Source organism: Athene noctua, chromosome 4, assembly GCF_965140245.1.
Source record: "Athene noctua chromosome 4, bAthNoc1.hap1.1, whole genome shotgun sequence".
In the NCBI taxonomy this organism is placed as follows: Eukaryota; Metazoa; Chordata; class Aves; order Strigiformes; family Strigidae; genus Athene; species Athene noctua.
In genome coordinates, this window is record NC_134040.1 from 15,333,091 (window position 1) to 15,353,150 (window position 20,060).

A 20,060-nucleotide genomic window follows, 5' to 3' on the forward strand; every position below is an offset into this window, starting at 1 on the left:
CCTATCACACATTTTCTAAGGAGAATACAAATGTAAATCTTGGACCTACCAAATTTCTTGTTAGCTTGGGTCAGTTTTGATTTCAGTTTTTTTAAGGCTTATCTATAGAAAAGGTAAGTTTTGTAAGTATTGACATGCATGCAAAGGACATAATTGAAGGTTCGGCTACAGAGGCTCCTGCTGCCTCACCTTAGTTGGATTTCTGCCTGTCATTTACATAGCAAATAGTTTTCTATTGCTTGCTGTGGTTTCCTTTTTTATTGTGCAGCTGAAAATTCTCTTAAATTTGGTTGTTGTTTTTTTTTTTTTTTTGTGAGTATTACATCTTTATAGAGATGACCGTTTCAGTTGTAACATTTTGGGGGTTTTTTCTTGTGTGAAAGATGTGCAGATACAGTATTTGTTATTTAACCATATATAGGTTATATTCCTTATAAGAGTCTAATTGAATTTAAGTATGCTAAAAAAGCATTGCTAATCTAAAGGGATTTTGTAAATTAAATTTACCATATCTGAAAACTGATCAGCACCCACATGATTTAGTTGCTTCTGAACATCCATGACACCTTTTGTCCTATTTCCTCATTTTATGATACGAATTCCCGTTTTGCTGTATGAGACAGATGATGAGACGTTATGCAGCAAAACCAGCAACAGGCCATGATGTCAGATGTGTGGAGTTTTATCTATTTTAAAATATCTGTTTATATTATAACGGGTTAAAAAAGACGCTAAACCAGTATGTATACCTGGGAGGGGAGGACTTTTCTTTCCCCTTTACTTTGCAGGTGTTACTTAGAGTAGGTGGAAGTATTTTAAGTACTTGAGCACAATATATAAAATACTGTTTTAAATTATCTTGAAGGTGCTTGAAACTTCTGAGACATACTTGAAATGAGAGTATTGTAAAATAAACTTTGAAGCAGCCAGTTTGTTACATAGGGGTGTTTGTAACTAATCTTTAGTATTAAGAACTTGTGAAGTGTGACATAATAGATTAAAATTAGATGGTATCTTACATCATCTCCTCTGAGCCCTGTTCCCAGCATGTATTGTTGGCTCTCTTCCAGAAAACGTACTTTGATGTTGTATACTCTTCTTCCATAATAGACAACCAAAACGTATGGTTCAGCATTTGATTTCTTTGAACAGTCTCTAACCAAGAATGTCTCATCCTGTATGACACAGATTTAAATTATGGATTGTGTGGTTAGTTCACAATAAAACTTGTAAGCCATCGTGGACAGTTTACAGACATTTTCTCCAAGAGTTTGCAACCCAGGTTTTAAGATAAATTGTACTTACAGTGTTTTCCTGTAACAGTGCCTTCTCTGCTTCATGGCGATCATACTCTCCAATGTACCATTCATATTTGTTTAAATCCTTAATTTTAATATAACATAATCAGAATATAGAAATTAACTACAGCTGCCAGAGCAAAAGCCAGTGAAAACAGATCAATCTGCATTTAAAGCAAGTTTAGCACAGTTTATAAAAATAATTTTAATGCATCTATATTAAGAAGCCCTGTTAGGAAATCTGAATCAAATGAGATATCTAATCTCTTATCTATTGTTTCAAGAGCTCATATTAGTCTGTTTTCAGGGGTGCTGAATACCCACAGCTTTCAGACTGCTTACTTTCTTGGGGGAATTATTTCAGTGAACACCAATACTTGTGGCTGGCGTGTGTGCATGTGCACCCTATAGCGATAATCCTGTTTTCTAAAAAACCGTCTCTTCATGAAGAGAAGCGTTCTTTACCTTTTCAGTGGGTTGGGTAAGAGATTGCATTTCCCATTTTTCAAGTGAATGTTTTGATTTATTTCTGCATGCTGTGTACAGTGTAGGAGATGGTGACCTCTTTGTTGACAAATTGTCTACCTTTAACATGGACCCTGTAAAAGTAAATTCAGAAGGAAAATAAGTATTTTTAAACTTAAGTCATAGTTTCATTGTACCCTATCAGTTTTACTTGGTAGATCTGAGAACAGTATTTACAGTTTAGAAATACAATATTGTGATACTAACCTTCCAAAATTTAGAGCTGTCAGCGATGAGTGGTCTTGTGCTAATGAAGCACCAGTGATTTCAGATTCATGCCGCAGAAGATTTAATACATTAGTTTCCTGATGTTTTTTAATCAACATTACTCTGCCAGGTTCTTGTGTGACTTGTTTCAATTAACAAATGAAGTTAATTTCCAAGAGCGACCAAGAAGTGAGGTCGCTCTTGCATTAAGAAAACAATGAAGGTGGTTGTGCCCAGCTGTGAGTTCCTGCTCCATGCTGCACTGCTGAGAAGGCAGCAGACTGAGGGAGCTTACATAGCTGAAAACCCTCCTCTCAAAGCAAATGTGATTTGCCATCTGTAGATTTAGGGCTGCCGTTTACCAGCTGGAGCTTGCTCGCCTTGTCACTGGGGAGCTGTGTGAACGCAGGGGATGGGGAGGAACATGAAGCATGAGGTAATGCGAGAGGCTCGGCCTGACTCCATTAGGATGCAGCAGAAACAGCCTGAGAAAAGCGAGGGCTTGCTTTCAGTGTGTAGGTCAAACGCAATTTGCAGGTACATGACATAAGGAAAAAATGGTTAATTGAAGATAAAAACCATCATAGCCTGCTCTACAACAGAAAGCATTTTTTATTTGTTTCATGCAGTGCTGGTGAGAGAAATGACCTAGTGTCTATTGTAAGAGTAAATGGAAAAAATGTGATTATCAATGGCTTCCATCTTCTGGTTACTGTCACAAGAGACAGTACTGCCTGCCGAAGTGGTATTTCATTATGTTTAATCTATTGTTCATGCTTTATCAGTTTGTTACTTTTCTGCCCATACATAGTATATGACAGAATATTAAAGAAACTTTACTTGGAAGACATTCTTTTACAGAAGAATAATAGTCTTCACTGTGTTTCACTGTTTCATGCATACATGTACCATGTTCTGGTTTATAACACATTACATTTGTTTAAGACAGTAAACAAACAACCATGGTCTGCAGGCAATCAGTCCATTCAGAAGTGAAATCATTGTTCAAAGGGTCTGGGACCAGACATTTACATTTTGTTTCTGCGGTCAGTTTGAATTGTCAAAATGTGAATATGTCACTGTTTATCAGATCACCTTGTATGTCACAGCTTATCGGATGCTAATTTTGATATTTGTGTTCACATTGCATTTTTGGTGGCTATCCAAAAAAGCTTTTTTATTTATTAAAAAAAACCCCTTTAAAATTTATTTTTAAAAAACCTTTTTATTTAAAAAAAAAACGTTAAAAAAACCCCCAGCCTGAACGCACAGCTAGGACCATGTTTACTTTGTGACCAGTGCTTTGTATATTCTGTCGAATTTTTTTTCTGGTATGTCTTAAGCTGTGGGACAAGAAGTGGAAAATTCTCTCACAATGCATATGTACTGGGTCTTGCTGGGATGGAGTTAACGGTTTGTCAAGAAATTGAAGAGGGTTTTGCACAGAGAGTAATTTGTTTTCAACAATAAAAGTTAAAACTACCAGAGAGAAATATAGAATCGTGGAATCTTGTAGGTTGGAAAAGACCTTTAAGGTTGAGTCCAACTGTAAACCTAACACTGATGTGCTTAGGATTTAAAAAAAGATATTTCTACGTATAAATTTAATAATATTTCCATTTAAAATATTTTAAAATCTAAATATGGACTTTAAAAGGCAATTGTAGGGTAGCAGGGGGAGAGGCTGCTTGTTCTCTCCCTGCAGTTTGAGAAGGGCAGGAATTACAGGGGGAAAAGGAGATTGTGCTGTCCCAGAGAGCCTGACTGACCAAGAGCAGGGGGAAGGATGGTAAGAAGTGTCAGAAGTGGGCATGGGTGTGGGGCACTTAGGAAAAAGACTGAGAGGCTCGTGAGAACAATAGCGAACAAAGACCTAGATGAGCTTTGTATATTATGTGAAGACAGGTTTTTAGCAGGTATCCAGAGTATGTGGAAGGATTTTAATAACCAGAAGTGGCTCAGTGGAGGTCTGCCACGAGAATCAGGGAGCCAGAGCCTGTGAAACAAAGCTGGGGGTGTTGGGCTTGTTTAGCCTGGCAGTGTCTTAAGGTGAGTCCTACATTATCTGAACAAATGATATAGTCTGTATGTTCTTCCTGGTATTTGCTTTTACTATAAATTCACAGAATAGTGGCTTTTTTTTGTTTGTTTGTTTACACAGTTCTTATAATGAAGTTTGGCTAATAAAAGGATTTTGTTTTTCAGAAGTCTGTAAGTACATGCTGGGATGTTTTTCTGTCTCTCTTGGGTTTATGGAAATACTTTTCAAAGCATGTGTACACATACTGAAAGGTAGGGATGAGCCATATAGCAATTTTGCATTAAATACTAATGAGGCCATGTTTTTCTAAAAGAATTAAGTAGTGGGGTTGGAGGACAACTGGTAGAATATGGTATGACAGCAAAAAGCTAACAAAACTTTTAATAGTGTTTGTAGTATTCTCCTCAAGATCAGAGAGACCTGGATTTAGTTCTGGCAATCATAAATCCAGGGAAAATGCGCAGAGGGACATTGCCATGCTCCTGGGCAAGCCATACCACAGGCCCTTTCTTGACAGGGCACCCCACCAGTGTTAATGTTGGTTTCCAGAACGTTCCCTTAGGTAAAACCACACAGTCCAGGGGAGGTCCTATTTCCAACCGTAACTATTTGACAGACCTGCCTGGTAATGGCACCTACAGGTCCTTCCCTCTAGAATCTGGGATAAATCTAAAGCAATTTCTTCAGATTGGTTTATTTGTTTACACAAAGGCATTAAACCCATAGTAGCTGCTCTATAATGTTCTGAACATCTGTAGCTTCTATTTAGCCCAGCGATTGCATCTCAGCCTGGGAAAGCAGAGGCAGTTGTGCTCACACCATGCTCCTTCTCTGTGGTTATCTCTTTGTATGCCCAAGCAATTTGCCTTCCTTTCCTCTCCCCACCATCTTTCAGTAGCTCGTCCGAATCCCTGTCCTTTTCTGGGTGTGGGGATCTGCAACGATTTAACGTTTGCATTCTACGTTGGGCGTTTCTTAGCTTGAAGCAGGTATGAGGTGGAGCCAAGCAAGTAACTCTGCTTGTTTCTTCACTACTCTTGCGTGTGCCATTGTTTTACTTGCTTTCTTCTACAGTCCCTTTGCCCCGACTGTGCATTGGAAATCCCCAGTGCAGACACACACATGTAGAAACACGGACCCGTTTTTATTTATCCACACCTGGTTTAGTTTTCAAAGTGATCTCTGGTTCTTACCTGTTTTAGAGCTCTGTGTACATTGAAGGCTGGGAAAAAGCAATGAATGAAAGTAATGTCAGAAAAGTATTTCTGTTCATGGCAGTATTTAGAGTCACATTAGAGAGCAATGCATAGCTGTGCTTCCCCAGAACACCCTGTCCTCTACTGACTGCAGCTTTGGGCTTTCCTGGGTTTTGAGTGGTAATTTTGTATTTAGCATCTTTTGACAGATTTCCATTCATTTCATCAGCCACTTCTTGACGTTATATAATTTTTTACTCTCCACAAGAGTATTTGGCAAGAGTTTCACATTTTAAATGCATATGTAGTGAAGCACAGCTTGCTTTAGTTTGTTTCAAGCCTGTTCCCTGCTAATTTCACCTGATGTTCCCAGTTCTATAGGAAGACCCAGAGAGCAGTTGTTCCCTGCCTTTTCTGATTTTCTAGACTGCTGCTGAGTACTCAGCTGGCATTCTGTTGTGCTATTAGAACGGTTACACTGGGAAGAGCACCGACCAAGTAGTTTAACGTAACAGAGCCACTGGTACCACACAAGAAGAAACAAAACACATTGATTCCAGGCAGTAATCTTATTTTAGGGAAAGGCCATCGTAAACAAGGCTAGAGGAGAGATTCGGTATTTGTCTAGGAAAGACATTTAAATCATTCCTACACTTCTTATGCTGTATCCTATACTTTCAGGTTTTGTCACTTACTTTAGGAGGATATAGATTTAAAAGCACATTTAGAAAAAAAAGATTTGTGTGGGTTGAAAAGGAAAAACAGTAGCAACTGTATCAGATTTCTATGGAAAAATAATTGGCCTTTGAAAGGCCAAGGTTGTATTCTTTGTATATAAAAATAGAAAATAAGTGGGAGAGGAAATGCTGAGGCTGGAGATGGCAGAGATTCTTTATACAGTATATTTAACACCCTATCACAAAGCGAGGCAAAAATGCAATACAGTAGTACGCTATTAAAGATAAAAATTGAATGTGCAGTTACAATAGCTTGAGAGCAATTCTCAAAGATGGTTTTTGTCATGCACCAGGACAAAACAAAACATGACATCAGAAAGTTGTATCTTTTTTTTTTGCATAGGGGAGTATAATTTTCTAGAGCAGAACGTTTAGTCCTCAAAACATCCAGTACAAACTGAAATTCTTATATTCCTACCTGGCTTCAGGATGATGCTTTGATTTATACTGCTGTGCTTGAGAAGGTATTTCAGGTTCCTTTCCCAAATATGTAACTATTAATAAGAATAAGAACTTATTATTTCCTCTTATATGTAACTTTGACAGTATATAGCAAATACTGTGAAATAAATTAACTAAAATAATATATGAAGGGGAGGCAGTTCAATAGAAAAAACTATAAGGTGCAATCAGTCTGGCTTAAATGAGTCAGCTAATGATTTCAGTGGGAAACACTTATACTAGTACTGAATGTTATGTGGTGAACGATACAGGTTTTACTAATGCCAAATATGTCTTAACATAATGGTGAATATTGTAGAATGCTGTACTAGAAGTTTATGGAGGGTTTATAAATCTTTTTTATAGGACAGGATAGACAGTCATTGAATGTATTAATGCAGTCGATACTATTTCTAGCTGAAAATCAGCAAACTATGCCTTAATCCAGAAAAGGAAATGTGAGAGGAAATGATGAACTCATTAACACCAATGCGTAAATATCATAAAAATTAACGTAGCCTGTATCTATCTTCAGAGTACCTTTATTTTTCATGGACCTTCTTGCACACGTACTGAGCTAGTGGCTTAAATTGTTTTTTTCAAAGCTGTATGTACATCTAAAGAATTGACATGTTTTTAATTTTTTTTTTTTTTTTTTTTTAAAAAACCCCACTGGGTTTTGGAGCTTTAAAAACCTAAAGCTTTTTAAAAACTTTCAAAATTCTTACCCTCAGATTATGAGAGAGGAGCAAAATGGAGAGAAAGGTGATGTCCTCTGTGCAGATCAGATTAATCCAGTCTCTTCGGGATATCCTTCCCTCAGATTTTTAGCTTCTAGCACGCTTATTTTCCCCAAAGCCTTAAGACTTGATGTGCTTAGAACAAATGTGATACTCTAGTTACCCAAATAACTGTAGTTAATGCCAAGTCAAATTCTTTTTTTCTGCTACATCTTCCATAACTGTTGAGGTCACTGTAAATCTCTATTCAAAGCAGAAGTATACCTGGGGGATGTCTCTTGCTCATATAAATATAAAGCCAGATGGCCTGATCCTACATAGCAGGATAGATGTCAGGTTCCTATACCTATTACTTCAGCTTTAATTTTAACGATAGAATATTTTGTTCTTGGAATATGAAGGAAAGACAACAAATTAATATCATATTATTAAATACTAACCTTGTTCTTTTCCAGGTACCTATATAAAATGATAACATAGACAGTAAATATTTTTCTTTTGATTGCCAGCTTGAATTTACCCCAACAGACCAAACTATCTTTTAATTAAAAAAAAAATAATTGTAGACATTCAATCATAATACCTGATCACTTTGTCAAAAATTCAGGCTGAATGCTTATCTCTATCCACTGACAACAATGGGAACTAAATTTTTAGTGGTATAAGTGAACATATGGTTTATTGCAATGATCGCCGTTTTGTACTATTAACTATTTATTTATATATTTATACTATTAACTATTGATTTATAGTTTTATAGGATATAGAGTAGTATATATACTGTATAGTTATATAATGTGTATATATATATTATTAAATATTTATACTATTAAGTATTGATAACTATTGTGCATCAGTTTAACTTACAATATGATTTTCCTTCATTGGTCTTGTATTAAATCAAGACATTGATTTTGATTGACTGGAAATATACTATCCAAAGCTTAAAATCAGTAATTTCTTCTCAGGCTCCTTAACTGACAATACAGTTACTTTTACTGTCATGGCAGATACTTGATTCAAGATCACTGTGTGGAGAATCTTAATTCAGCATATTAAGTTACAAAGAAGTGAATGAGAGACAGGTGTCTAAAGACCAGAATTTGACTCATAAACTTTCACTGTATTTCTGTATTATTTTGATTCACATGGGAATAGTAATTATTTTGTTTGTTAATTTGATACACAAGACTATAATACATAAGTATTAAAGAGAAGAATGTTTTACTCTTTGTATGCTGCACTTCGAGTCTTCCTTAAAAGTTACTTCCCTAATAATGTTTACCCATTACTTAGAAGTTCATAGTCTTCTTCAGGTCAGAAGGGAGTTAGGCAGGTCCAAGCTCCTGTTTAAAGCATGGTGAACTATGAGATGAGACCTGGTCTCAGAGCTTTGACTAGCTGGATCTTCTAAACCTCTGGAATATAGATTTCACAGCCTGTCTGGGCAACCTGTTCCAACACCCTTATAAATACACTCATCATTAAATTTTCTTCCTTATTTCTGGTTGAAACCTCCCTCACTTCAAGATTGTTGCCTCTTGTATTTCCACTGTGCGCTCTGTAATGTACCATGCTCTGCCTTCTTGATAATCATCTCTGGGGCACTGGCTGGCTGCTGTGGGGTTCCCCCTGAGCCATTCCCCACTCTAGGTGAAGGGCGCCCAGCCCCATCAGCTTCATTTCACAGGGCAGGTGCTGCATGCCCAGACTGTACTGGTGACTCTGCTGGCCCACGCAGCCTTGTGCAGTACTTCAGGTGTTGTCTAATGGGTGATGAGTAAAAGGGGATAGTCCCTTCCCTCGATCTCTTGGCTATGCTTCTGTTGATACAGCTCAGTATTCTGTTAGTTCTTATGGCCACCAAGGACACACCAGTGTCTTGTGTTCAGCCTGTGGTCCCCAGGTCCTTTTGAGCAGAGCTGCTGCCAATGCGTTTAGTCCATCCTGGGACAGGATTTTGCATTTGTCCTCTCCAGTTTCAGGACACCCCTACTGACCCTTTCCTACAGCCTGTCTGGGTCCTGGGGAAGGAAAGTCTGGCTCTCAAATGTAATGACCTGCAGTTTAGTGTCCGAAACACTGACAAGAGCAGGCTATTCCTCCTCCACGTCACACTGAAACTATGTCTTTGGATTCATGTGAATGGGATGTGATCCAAATTAAATTTTGTCTTCTCCATGTTATGAGATATACAATATTTCTCCTTAAGATGTAGCCAGACTAAGAGCCTGTTAGGTGCTGCAGTATTTGTGCAGCTGTATAGTGCCCAGCCAGAAATATTTATTACAAGTGTAAGATATTTATTCTTGGGGGTGTTTTCATATTTGGTTTGTAACAATTCAGTATCTAGGACAAGACAAACCTTTTTGTGTGAAAATATTATCTTTCTTGCCAATATTATTTTTTTTTTACTAGTAAATGTTAATTAAAATATTTCAATCGAACCGTTTTTTGTAATAATCTTTCAAACTAAAAGAATTTCTAACCATGGGAGGACTGAGGTTTGGGAATGCCTCCCAGTCAGACCCATGGAGAAGAAAAACTCAAAAGATTTGAAAGTTAGAGCTAGACCAGTCGACACAGTTGTGCTACAGCCCTCTGTGATAGGAAATAGCTGGGCTTAACTAGTATAGAGATCCTTTACTTCCCTCTGTTCCCTTGCAATGAGATAGAAAACCCAATACAATAGAAATGCGTTAGTGCAGTAAATAGAACATTCAGTAAGAAACACAAAATGCCATAAACTGTAACGTATCTCTGAATTTTACAAACATACTTTTAACACTCTGCATTATTGTAGGGACTGCATCTCTTAATACATCTGATAGGAAACCACTCCTCATAACTTAAACCCCTTTATTGCTAACGCCATGTCCTCTGTGTTACTTCATTGGCCTAAATAGAAAATGAAGCAGCTTGTTAAAAACTTTTTTACAGAAACTGGGAGCTGAAAAAAAAAACCCCCAAACACTTGCCTTTACTAGTCTTTGTGTAAAGGTTACTGCTTTCTGCTTTATATATGCATATAGGTGCATTCCCAGCATCACCTCTCTCAGCTTCTGCCCTCTGGACACAGGCTTTGCGGACTGGTTGTGAGGAAGGCAGGTTGTGAACTGGAGGATGGGGCTAGTGGGAGGTGAACTGGGGGACGTACTAGGGCTTACAGGGCTGCTCACAGCTCAGGAGGTTTGAGGACATGGCGCAGTGTGAGCTTGGGCAGGTCGGCCGTGCTGAGGACTCTGCCTTGTGGCTGGGGTCCCCACCTTGCTGGGCAGGCGGGGAGGGGTTCGGCTGGGGGAAGCTGTAGGACCGTGCAGGTGTCTGAGCAGCACTGTGGTGGCCCCCTCAGTTGCTGCCGGAGCTCTCTTGCAGGTAAAGCTGCCATTTGTCTGAGGTGATGGATTTTGCAGAGCTTGTGCGAAGCTCTGGGGAAGGAGAGTGTAAGAAGAGAGAGAAGGGAGCTGGGGGATAATAGCTGAGGTTCATTCTGGATATAAAATTTGTCAATTTTTATTTCTTTTGTTGAAAAGGGTCATCTTATTTTTGAGGTAGCCTTGTATTTACATCAGAGTAATACTATTACACTCCTGTATTGACCTTACAATTTCAGTTTTCTGCTTTTAAAAAACCTATGTGGAACCTCTGTTTCTCTGACAAAGTGTCTCTCCTGCTGCTCACCATTCGTAAGTATCCACAGCATATGGCAGAGATACGCTTTTATGTGGATACTTAGGAAGGTAGCTTTGCACTGTCTGTATGTTTTTATTTCTGCAGGCAACTTCAGGAACTTACCTGCCAGGCGGAAAGTAGCAATATTGAGAATACCACACACATTAAAGATAGATGCATTTATGACTGAAAACTAATATTCTTATAGTATCTTCACCTAACAGGCTAAAATACTCTTACAAGAGAGGCTGTGCAGCCATGGAATGTGTATGGATTTTATGGTTCTAATATATACAGAGATGATGACTTACTTCATTTAGTTCCTGAAGAGATAGATGTCTGGAAAAGAAAGAATCATATGCAAAGCGTTTCATTATCATAAAATCACACTGAGTATTTAAATACTTTGATTACATCATCGCTGACAGTTAACAGCCCTTGGCAAGGGAAGGATTTTATTACAACTATAGAAATTCAGAGGTTGGTTTGTTTTTGTTTTTTTTTTTTTTTTTATATATAATTATTTGCAGGAGAAGGTTATGGACTTCCATGAAAAAGAATAGCATTCACTGAATTCATTATGGTAAATGAGAAAAGTCTTTATTAAGGATTTATTCTGGGAGGAGGGGAGAAAAGATATGAATGATTATCAGCTTTCTTCAACACTTTTCATCTCATGCCAAAGTCTTAATTATGAACTTTCAAGTCAGCTATAAATGGTGGGAAGTTCCTTGAAGACTGAAGAGTTTCAAAAATTAAACATTCACAGAGGCAGAATGGAAAGTGTAGAGAAAAGGGGGGGTGCAAACCAGGGAAAGAGGAATGCAGAATGCTCCTCATGGTCCTGATTCAATGTGTTTAGGTATTTTTTTGCCTTCTCCTGATATACCTGATCCGTAGTATTATCTTCCTTTCCTGAGAAATTTCCTCAGAAAATATTCTCCCCCCGAAAAGGGACAGTGTATTGTCTGACATCTTTTATTAGATGTCCTGGGTATGATAAACACTCATGCTTTTTAGCAGCATGTATCTCATAATAAAAGAGATAGAGGACCAGATTTTAGAAGTTATTTAGCAACATAAGGTGTGGGTAAGCATCTAGCAGTTTTTTAAAGGCTCTGTGATTTAGTGCCTGCTTAGCATACCTCCTGGACCAAGAAAATACGACAGTGACTTTTTTTGCTAAATCAGTCAGAGTGAGTGCAAAAGGAAGACCTGGTATAGAAAACCGTGGGAACAATTTTTCAGCACTTGTTCAGTCACATGTAAGTTTAAATCACACCAGAGCTTCTAAGATACATTCTAGGATCCTGCACATGCCTATTTTTTTTTTTATGAGGCTATTTATAGAGTGTATAAATAATGATGTGTTTAATTTTATGTCTTCCAAATCTTGTTGGAAAACAGGACTTGCACTCCTAAATCACATCTGCAGTTTGACAGCTTTGCTTACAGTCTAGCAGACAATGGCTGTACCGCTGTACTGCTCCACACTGCAGCTCATACGCATTTCTCCTTACGAAGGACTGAAGATGGGTGAGCAATATTTTGCATGAAGTATTTGTGTGGGAAATTTGTGAAGTGCCTTCCCCAGATCATGTGTGGTCTTAGTCTGTGCCACTCCTCTTACTCATATGATTAAAAAGCCTAGTACAATAAAAAACTCAAACAACAAACTATTAGAAATATTTTGGTATCTATAACTGCAATGAGAAGTGGCGTTTGGCAGTTGTGATTTTTGTTGCTGCCTTTTACATCTAGAATAAGAAATGACATGTATTTATATTACAGAATTTCGCTTTATAATAGGATCTTGCAAATCCAAGTTCTCTGCATAATGATGTCTGCTGGCAAACACAGGTCTCGCAGAGTTTTCAGTGTATGTGCTGCCCTACCAAGGGAGGGGGATCAGTCATTGGACTTGGAACTTTGCAGCTATAGGTCACACATCTGAATATGAAGCTACTTCGTATTCATAAAATGTCTTAACAACCAACAGCTTCTGGAACTTAATCCATGAAAGAATTTAAGCACCATTCAGGAAAAAAACCAACACATACTTAGAGCTCACTCCTTCAGTATATATTTAACTTTAAGCAGAAGATTATTTCATTGTTCTGTAAGCTTTTTTTCCCCCGTGGGATTTGTAGTGACCTTTGTAAAATGAAGCAAAATTCCATCCTGATGAACTGAAATTGAAACCATTAAGGAAGGATGGACAGGATTGACACAGCTCAGTTGTGCCCAAACTTCTGGCTGCAATAGGTTTTAATTGAGAGGCATTTGAGCATTATACCCTGTGGCCCCTGAATGTGTGTCAGTCCTCTTCCCAACGTGTGTCTGCCACCATCCCCGTTTATGAAAATGCATTTTCATCACACAGCAAGAGCACATATGCAGTTTGTGCTTCAGGACTCAGAGCTCATGTCAGGACGCTGAATGACCATGGGCGTCGTATGATAGAGGAGAGCAAGATGGAAAGGGTAGGAAGCAACTCGTATTCTGGCTTCATTGGTCTCAGGCTGGAGTAAGACTTCCGGCTACAGATTAGTAATTTCTTTTGCTGAATGTAACATCCTTGGTATGTGGAGTGTATTTCTGTTTGCCTGGTGCAGTCAGCGCATTTCCCCATCATTTGATTCACTAACAGTCCTAAGCAAGTGCAATTGTTTCTACGTAGAAGTGGATGAAAAACTTCTAAATGTTAGTAAGAAAAAGTAGGACAAAACGTAAACAAAGTGTTCATGAAAGTCCTGCCTACTTTTCTACTCCTTCACTTCTTTGCCATTATTTTCACAGTTTTTTCTTTAAAAAATGCTAGTGTCACATTACACTAAATAGTACTTCTCTCAATTATTCACAGCTGTCTAAAGAATAACTTTTTTTTTTTTTTTCCTTAAGTAAAATAAGAGGTGGGATGGAGGTAAAGTCTTGTGGGTTCACTAGGGAGAGTGCTTTGGAATTTGGAGTATTTCCTCAGGGAATAGGATGAGGAATGCACCCATACCTTGTGACTTTTGATGAAATTGGAAAGGTGTGAGCTTGGCTGAGTGTTTTTCTCATGTGAAAGAACTGGCTGCTTATCTTTGGCTCTGGAGGAAGTGGCTGATACTGCTTTGGCAGTGTCTTCAGAGGCCTAGAGAAGTCAAAGGAGAATTTGAAAAACTATTAGAGAATAAAGGAGGCACAGGGACTGTAAGTGCAAGCTCAAGAAATAAAACACTGGAATTTTCTGAGAGCATTTCAATGTATTTGTGCCGAGCTTAGCTCAGGTCCAGGAGCTTCTTGGGGCCCTTCAATAGCAATAATAATTTTGGATAATATTCTACATTTGCAAGATGTACTGTGTTACGTGCCACTTAACACTGTTTTCGTGTGCTTCACCAGCATGTGCCAAGTACAACTCTCCAGTGTTGATTTTTCTGGGTGGATATGGCCGTGTATAAGGTCCAGCCAGGGAACACACCGCAGTTCAGACACACAGGAAAAAATGCTATTCATCCCAGAAAACTCACAGCTAACACATGCTCAGTGTTTTCTGGCAGATGTGGGCACACTCTGCCCGTGCCCTGAGACCAGCCAGTCACAGCTCAGCTCCAACTGGAAGCTGTAGCACAGAGGACAGGTGAGTAAAACTGGAGGGGCATCCATGCTGCACGGCAGACCTGCCCTTTAGCGGTGGGCTCCTGGGGAGGGACCCTTGTGCATTTGCATGGTACAGACCAAAATTAAGTCAGGTGGGAGAATTAAGAACCATTCTGGCCACCATAATGCAAGTGGAATCAATAGTGAAATTTTGTAGCATAATGGAATAAGAATGTTCTTTTTTCTGCACTTTTACAGTTTTTGAATTTGTGAAGCTACCCTGTCTTTTTATGCTCTTATTTAATATTTTAAGGAATAATCTAAATATGTCTATAATGCAAATCATATTTTAAACTTCTTTATAGCTTTTATGGCAGACAGTAAGCTTGTCAGTCTTGGATGACCTTTTGGAAGGATATCTTAATTGTAGCAATTATTGTTTGGAGTTGAAAAGATCAAGAAGCAATTAATTTTTTGTTTGTGGGCATATCATAGAACAATATATTTGTGGAATAGAGCTTAGTCCATCTTCTGTGGGAATAAGTAGCAATATTCCAGTTGATTTCTATGGACATGATTTAGATTTGTAGCAAAATAAATTGGCAGAAATATTTAAGAAGCAATGAAGACAATATTATTGTGGTGAACAGAGCCTAAGGAACCAATAAAAATTGTTTGAAGATCTTTTTCCCCAGAAATTTATATCTGGGTTGAACCAGATTCAGGATTTCTAGGCTTTTGACTTGGTCTTAGACTCAGTCAAGTTGATTTGGAAGATGCAGGCCCAAGCTCCAGCTATGAACAGTTGTGGGTCATGTTTTGTTCTCCCTAATTTCATATCAGAACCTAAAAAAGTCCAAAGAGAGCCATGTAGTAAAAGCATGCCGGCTCATTTACAGTCATCTTGTTACCATGAGCGGTACAGATGTGAGCGTGCACTAGCACTGAGATCCCCGAGGACAGCAGGTAAGCAATCTCTTAAGTGATCTTACCGTGGGGGAGGCAAAGGTTCCTGAAAAAGAGCAAACAAAACTCTCTATAAGCTTTTTTCCTTGTTTTAGTAAGAGAAATGTAAAGAGTTTAGATTAAGCAGACATACCTGTGTGAACAGTCAAAGAGTTTATGTGTTCTACAGCTCATAACATCATACTTTAATATCCTATTTTAAAATCACTGAGGGGTAAAAGACATCTACATAAACTGTGAATTTTAGTGAGATAATGTAGGACTGCAGATGTGAGTTCTCTTATCCTTTAGTTAACACTAGCAAAATTGCAGCCTGCTTTCAAAAATATATTAAATGGCAAAATTATCTATAAAAATGTTAATTAATGAGAGATTCTGCTTACCTGGGGCCCATGTATCTTCATTCTTTCTCCTAAAAATAATTATTAATAATTTTTAATAGAGTGCTACCCATATAGTTCATAAATAAAAGTATAGCTTTATTCTGGTATTGTTATTGTTATTGGCAGTCCAGCCCTATTACCCCTCCACCACAGCTCTACCTCCAGAATTCTTTGCTCCAAGGTCACGTTCCTGTCCCCACAGCATTTGTCCTACCTATCACATCTGTATCTCCATAACTTGTCTTGCTACTGAATGGGGAGCAGTAATTTTTGTGAACCTAGAAGAAGCTGGAAGCTTCAGAGGCTCAGTGGGAGATTGCTGTGTGTGGGAGTGGAGGCAAGTCACAGCCTAGACCTGAGACGGAGGTCACTGAAGTGCGTGTTTTCTCTGTAAGCTGTTCTGCACATGAGGCCGATGGGCTCTGAATGAAGCTTATTGGAAGTGGAATGGATTTTGTTTTATCTGACTGACTTTAGCCTTTCTTAAGGTGAGATCCAGGTGCAATTTATTCCAACCTTTTGTGCTTCTCTCCATACAAAACACAAGACTAAGTGTACTTAGATAATGATGGCAGTCATAGAGGTGTTGAGAATCTTCCTGTGTTGTAGACAATAAATCTTTTTAATATCCCTCACAAACATTAATTTCATGAGACTGTCCTGGTTTTGTTTGGGATAGAGATAATTTTCCTTCTTGGTAGCTAGAATAGTGCTGTGTTTTGGATCCAGTATGGGATTTGGTATGAGAAGAATGTGGATAATGTACAGATGGTTTTAGTTGTTGCTAAGAGATCAAGGACTTCTCAGCTTCCCATGTCCTGCCCGTGTGCAGGTGTATAAGAAGCTGGGAGGGAGCAGAGCCAGCGCACCAGACCCAAAGTGGCCGATGGAATATTCCATATGATATAACATCATGCTCATAGATGAAGGCTGGCTGGGAAGCTGGCTCTCTCTTCCAGGATTGCAGTTTCAGGATTTTCCCTCCTCTGGGATCACTAGCTGGGAACGGGCTGGGCATCAGTCGGTGGGTGCTGAGCACTTGCATTGTGCATCACTTGTTTGTATGTTATTATGATTATCATTATCATTATTATTTTAATTTTTTTTCATTTCAGTTATTAAACTGTTTTTATCTCAACCTATGAATCCTCTTACCTTTACCCTCCAATTCTCTCCCTTCTCCCTTGGGGCATGGGGGAGAGTGAGTGAGCAGCTGTGTGGTGCTTGGCTGCTGGCTGGGTTTAAACCACAACAGAGACATAACTAAGAATCAGTTAAAATTAAAGCAGGAAAAACCCAAATATTTTTAATTTGTTCATCTTAAATTATAAAATAAAGGAAATGAAAAATTGTCACGATACTTGATAGAACAGAGTGAACTTTGGTTTTACTTCTGGCTTTCAGAATGAAAGATTTGAGGGTGATATTCAGGTATTGTAAATGTAAATATTATTCAGAGACTTTATATATATGCTTATCAAGTTTTTTGGGATGCATTTTTTGCCTGTTTTGATTTTTTAATAGAAATTTATAAAAATCTCAAAAAGCAATGAAAGTAAATATATTTTTTGTTTTCAAATTTAGCCAAATATAACTGATTATTTAAATGAACATAGGAGATCTTACTAGTTAAAAACCTATATTACTCTATTTTGATTTTGAAAATATTTTCATAAATTCTACATACTGAAATCCTAACTAATCCAAAAAGAGATGCAATATATCTTAAGTTCTTCTTCAAGTAAACCATAACAAATTGCTCTGAATACAATAATGGTACCTTAAATGTTTAACAATTCTAGAAAATATCTTTTGACAAAAATTCTTTTGTGCTGTTCATGCCATCTTGTGGCAAAGCCACTTAACAGCACTGGGTATGAGAATAAATGTTAAGATACATTTAATAACAGTGTTGTCATTATCTAAAAATAAGAGTCCTCTCTAAGCACTATTAGTTCAGGATGTACTAAAAATAAGTGTAAGTTGCATTCTCAAACTGCAGAGTTTAGTCTACCTGCCTGCATTGTCTTTGGTTCATCTTTCTTAATGTCAGCACACATTTCATGGAGGCAGACAAACCTCTAAATCCAACCTACTAAAACCTGCGTTTGAAGCTTTAGCTAAACCAGCAAACTGTCAGTGGAACCTTGCCTACCAGTTTCGGCAGATTTTGAAACTGATTTACTCAAATTCCTCTCGATTCAGCTTTTTTACAAGCCACATTGGGATTTGCTCAGACAGATCAACCTAACCTTTCATTTTGCCAACTTGATAGTGCTTTCTCATAATCTGTAGGAATTGTTTGGCTCTATGTTTTGCATTATAGGATGAACTAAAAGGAAAAAAACCCAATCCCAAATTCTGTTTTGCATGGATTCTTTTGCATTATTTTTCTGGCTGATCAAATATTATACTTACTCTCTGAAAATCAGCCATTATAGCAAACATAGAAATAATCGTATTTTCCTGGCTCGGCATCTGCATTCTTTTTGGCCATATTTAGCATATGATTCAAAGATTTGAAAGTGGTAAAGAAAAAACATAATTCCTTTTCAAGGTTAATCAGATATATAATCCTGCAGTAGTTGACTTCATGAGATAATTGCTACATCTAAAGTATATCAAATATATAAAAAAATATTTAGAAAAGTATATGGAAACGTACTTTTAAAATAATCTTATGATTGAGTAAAACCATCAGTTAAAGGATTTAACAATTAGACACCTCATTAGATTCTTGAAAAATAAGATCGCAGTCTCTCTGATTTCACCACAAGAAACAAAATAGAACGAACAAAAATTAAAGGTGTATTTGTGACTCAATTATAGGATACTGTAGCAAACTTACAGTTAAAGCAGGGGATAAAAAATATATGCTAGGTGATATACCACATAATTAGCATATTCTTAGTAGGAAAACATTGTCAGATAGCTTTTGTAAATAGATACCTAAGGATGTATAACCTTAATAGGAATTGCTAAAGTTGATATGATTACTTAAAGATAGTTACTAGATTATGGTTTACAGTATATTAGTACAAAATGCCTGGGAAGGATAGGGAGACAAAATGCATCAGATCATGAGAAGTAAAGCATAGCAGGGATCTTGTAGCCTTTTGGTGGAACAGTTCACGAGACAGAATCCTCATGTCATCTGCCCCCCCCCCCCCTTTAATGTCCTTATAATTGTAGGGAAAAGGAAAACCTGATTTTTAAATTGAATTGCTTTTTTTCTTTGTCTCGTTGAGGAATACGGAGCTCATGAGATTCAATATATCTCCTTTTATAAATAATTATTTTAATGTTAGATAGTTGAGACAGTATTGCAAAATTTGCAGTATGATTATTTTGGAAAGCAGCTGCTGTTCTGAAAACCATGTCTATTCTATAATGTGCAATCTCTGCTTAGGTACAAAAGCTAAATATGGAAGCAACAATTTCTATTTCTGACTGCAGAAATGGGTAGATTGTTTTATTATACCTGTAACACTTGGCGTGCTCCTCCCCTCCAGAACAGATGTGTGTTTCTGTTAATAAAGCAAAATAAAGATGTGATGTGAGTCATCATCCTTGAAACTATGGTTAGTAGAAACAGTCCTGCTCCTGACTGGGATGCCTCTAACGCTTGGTAGATCCCAGCAGTTAACAAGTGAAAGCACGTGGCGAGGACATTGGTGCAAAGTGAAACAGGAACGGCTCACAGGAACTTGTGCGAGCTTGTACAATTGAATGTTGCATGGCTAAGACTTTAAATAGACTGCACTTAGCTTTAAATAATATTACAGAAAAGGGGAACTCTGTTTGTGAATAGTGTTTAAGATCTTTACTTACAGCTGAATAATGAGGGGGCTGAGATGTGTGCTGGCTGTTCATTGGGGAAGTGGTACCTGAAGGCCTTAAAAAACGTTTATCTGTAAAAGAGGAAGAAAAAGCAAGCCTGAGTAATTCAGTAATACTATGTTTTAAGAAGAAGAGGTTTTAATGATCAAAATATGTTTTTCAGGTCAGGTCTTGCCATTTTTATAGCCTTTTTTTCCTTTTCAGAACTTAACCGTTATTTTAGTAGCTGTATTGAGGACATAAACGTGACCCTGGTAATAGCTTTATGGTTAACCTCCTCACTGCGGTTAAAAAAAACAGCCTTCATAAACCGGTACACAGTTAAGGCAGATATTTGACCTAAACTGTGAATAGATTGCTGAATTTGTTTTTCATTTGAGCCTTTGTTCTTGGCAATGCCATTGTGCTGTTCTGGTTTTGCAAGGGCTG

At 37.8% G+C, this 20,060-nt stretch overlaps 1 protein-coding gene across 1 annotated transcript in view; it reads right to left on the reverse strand.

Annotated features, from left to right (window-relative positions):
* CLNK (cytokine dependent hematopoietic cell linker) overlaps positions 1-20,060 on the reverse strand; it is a 32,857-nt gene that overhangs the window by 4,648 nt on the left and 8,149 nt on the right. Inside the window, exons 5-17 of the mRNA XM_074904532.1 lie at positions 19,623-19,702; positions 19,273-19,318; positions 15,792-15,820; positions 15,435-15,454; positions 13,865-13,993; positions 11,169-11,196; positions 7,626-7,644; positions 6,423-6,498; positions 5,265-5,293; positions 4,569-4,580; positions 1,764-1,897; positions 1,306-1,383; positions 1,020-1,175 (exon numbers count right to left, since the gene is read on the reverse strand). Coding sequence (XP_074760633.1) covers positions 1,020-1,175; positions 1,306-1,383; positions 1,764-1,897; positions 4,569-4,580; positions 5,265-5,293; positions 6,423-6,498; positions 7,626-7,644; positions 11,169-11,196; positions 13,865-13,993; positions 15,435-15,454; positions 15,792-15,820; positions 19,273-19,318; positions 19,623-19,702 — 836 coding nt within the window. The remainder of the gene's footprint in view (positions 1-1,019; positions 1,176-1,305; positions 1,384-1,763; positions 1,898-4,568; positions 4,581-5,264; positions 5,294-6,422; positions 6,499-7,625; positions 7,645-11,168; positions 11,197-13,864; positions 13,994-15,434; positions 15,455-15,791; positions 15,821-19,272; positions 19,319-19,622; positions 19,703-20,060) is intronic.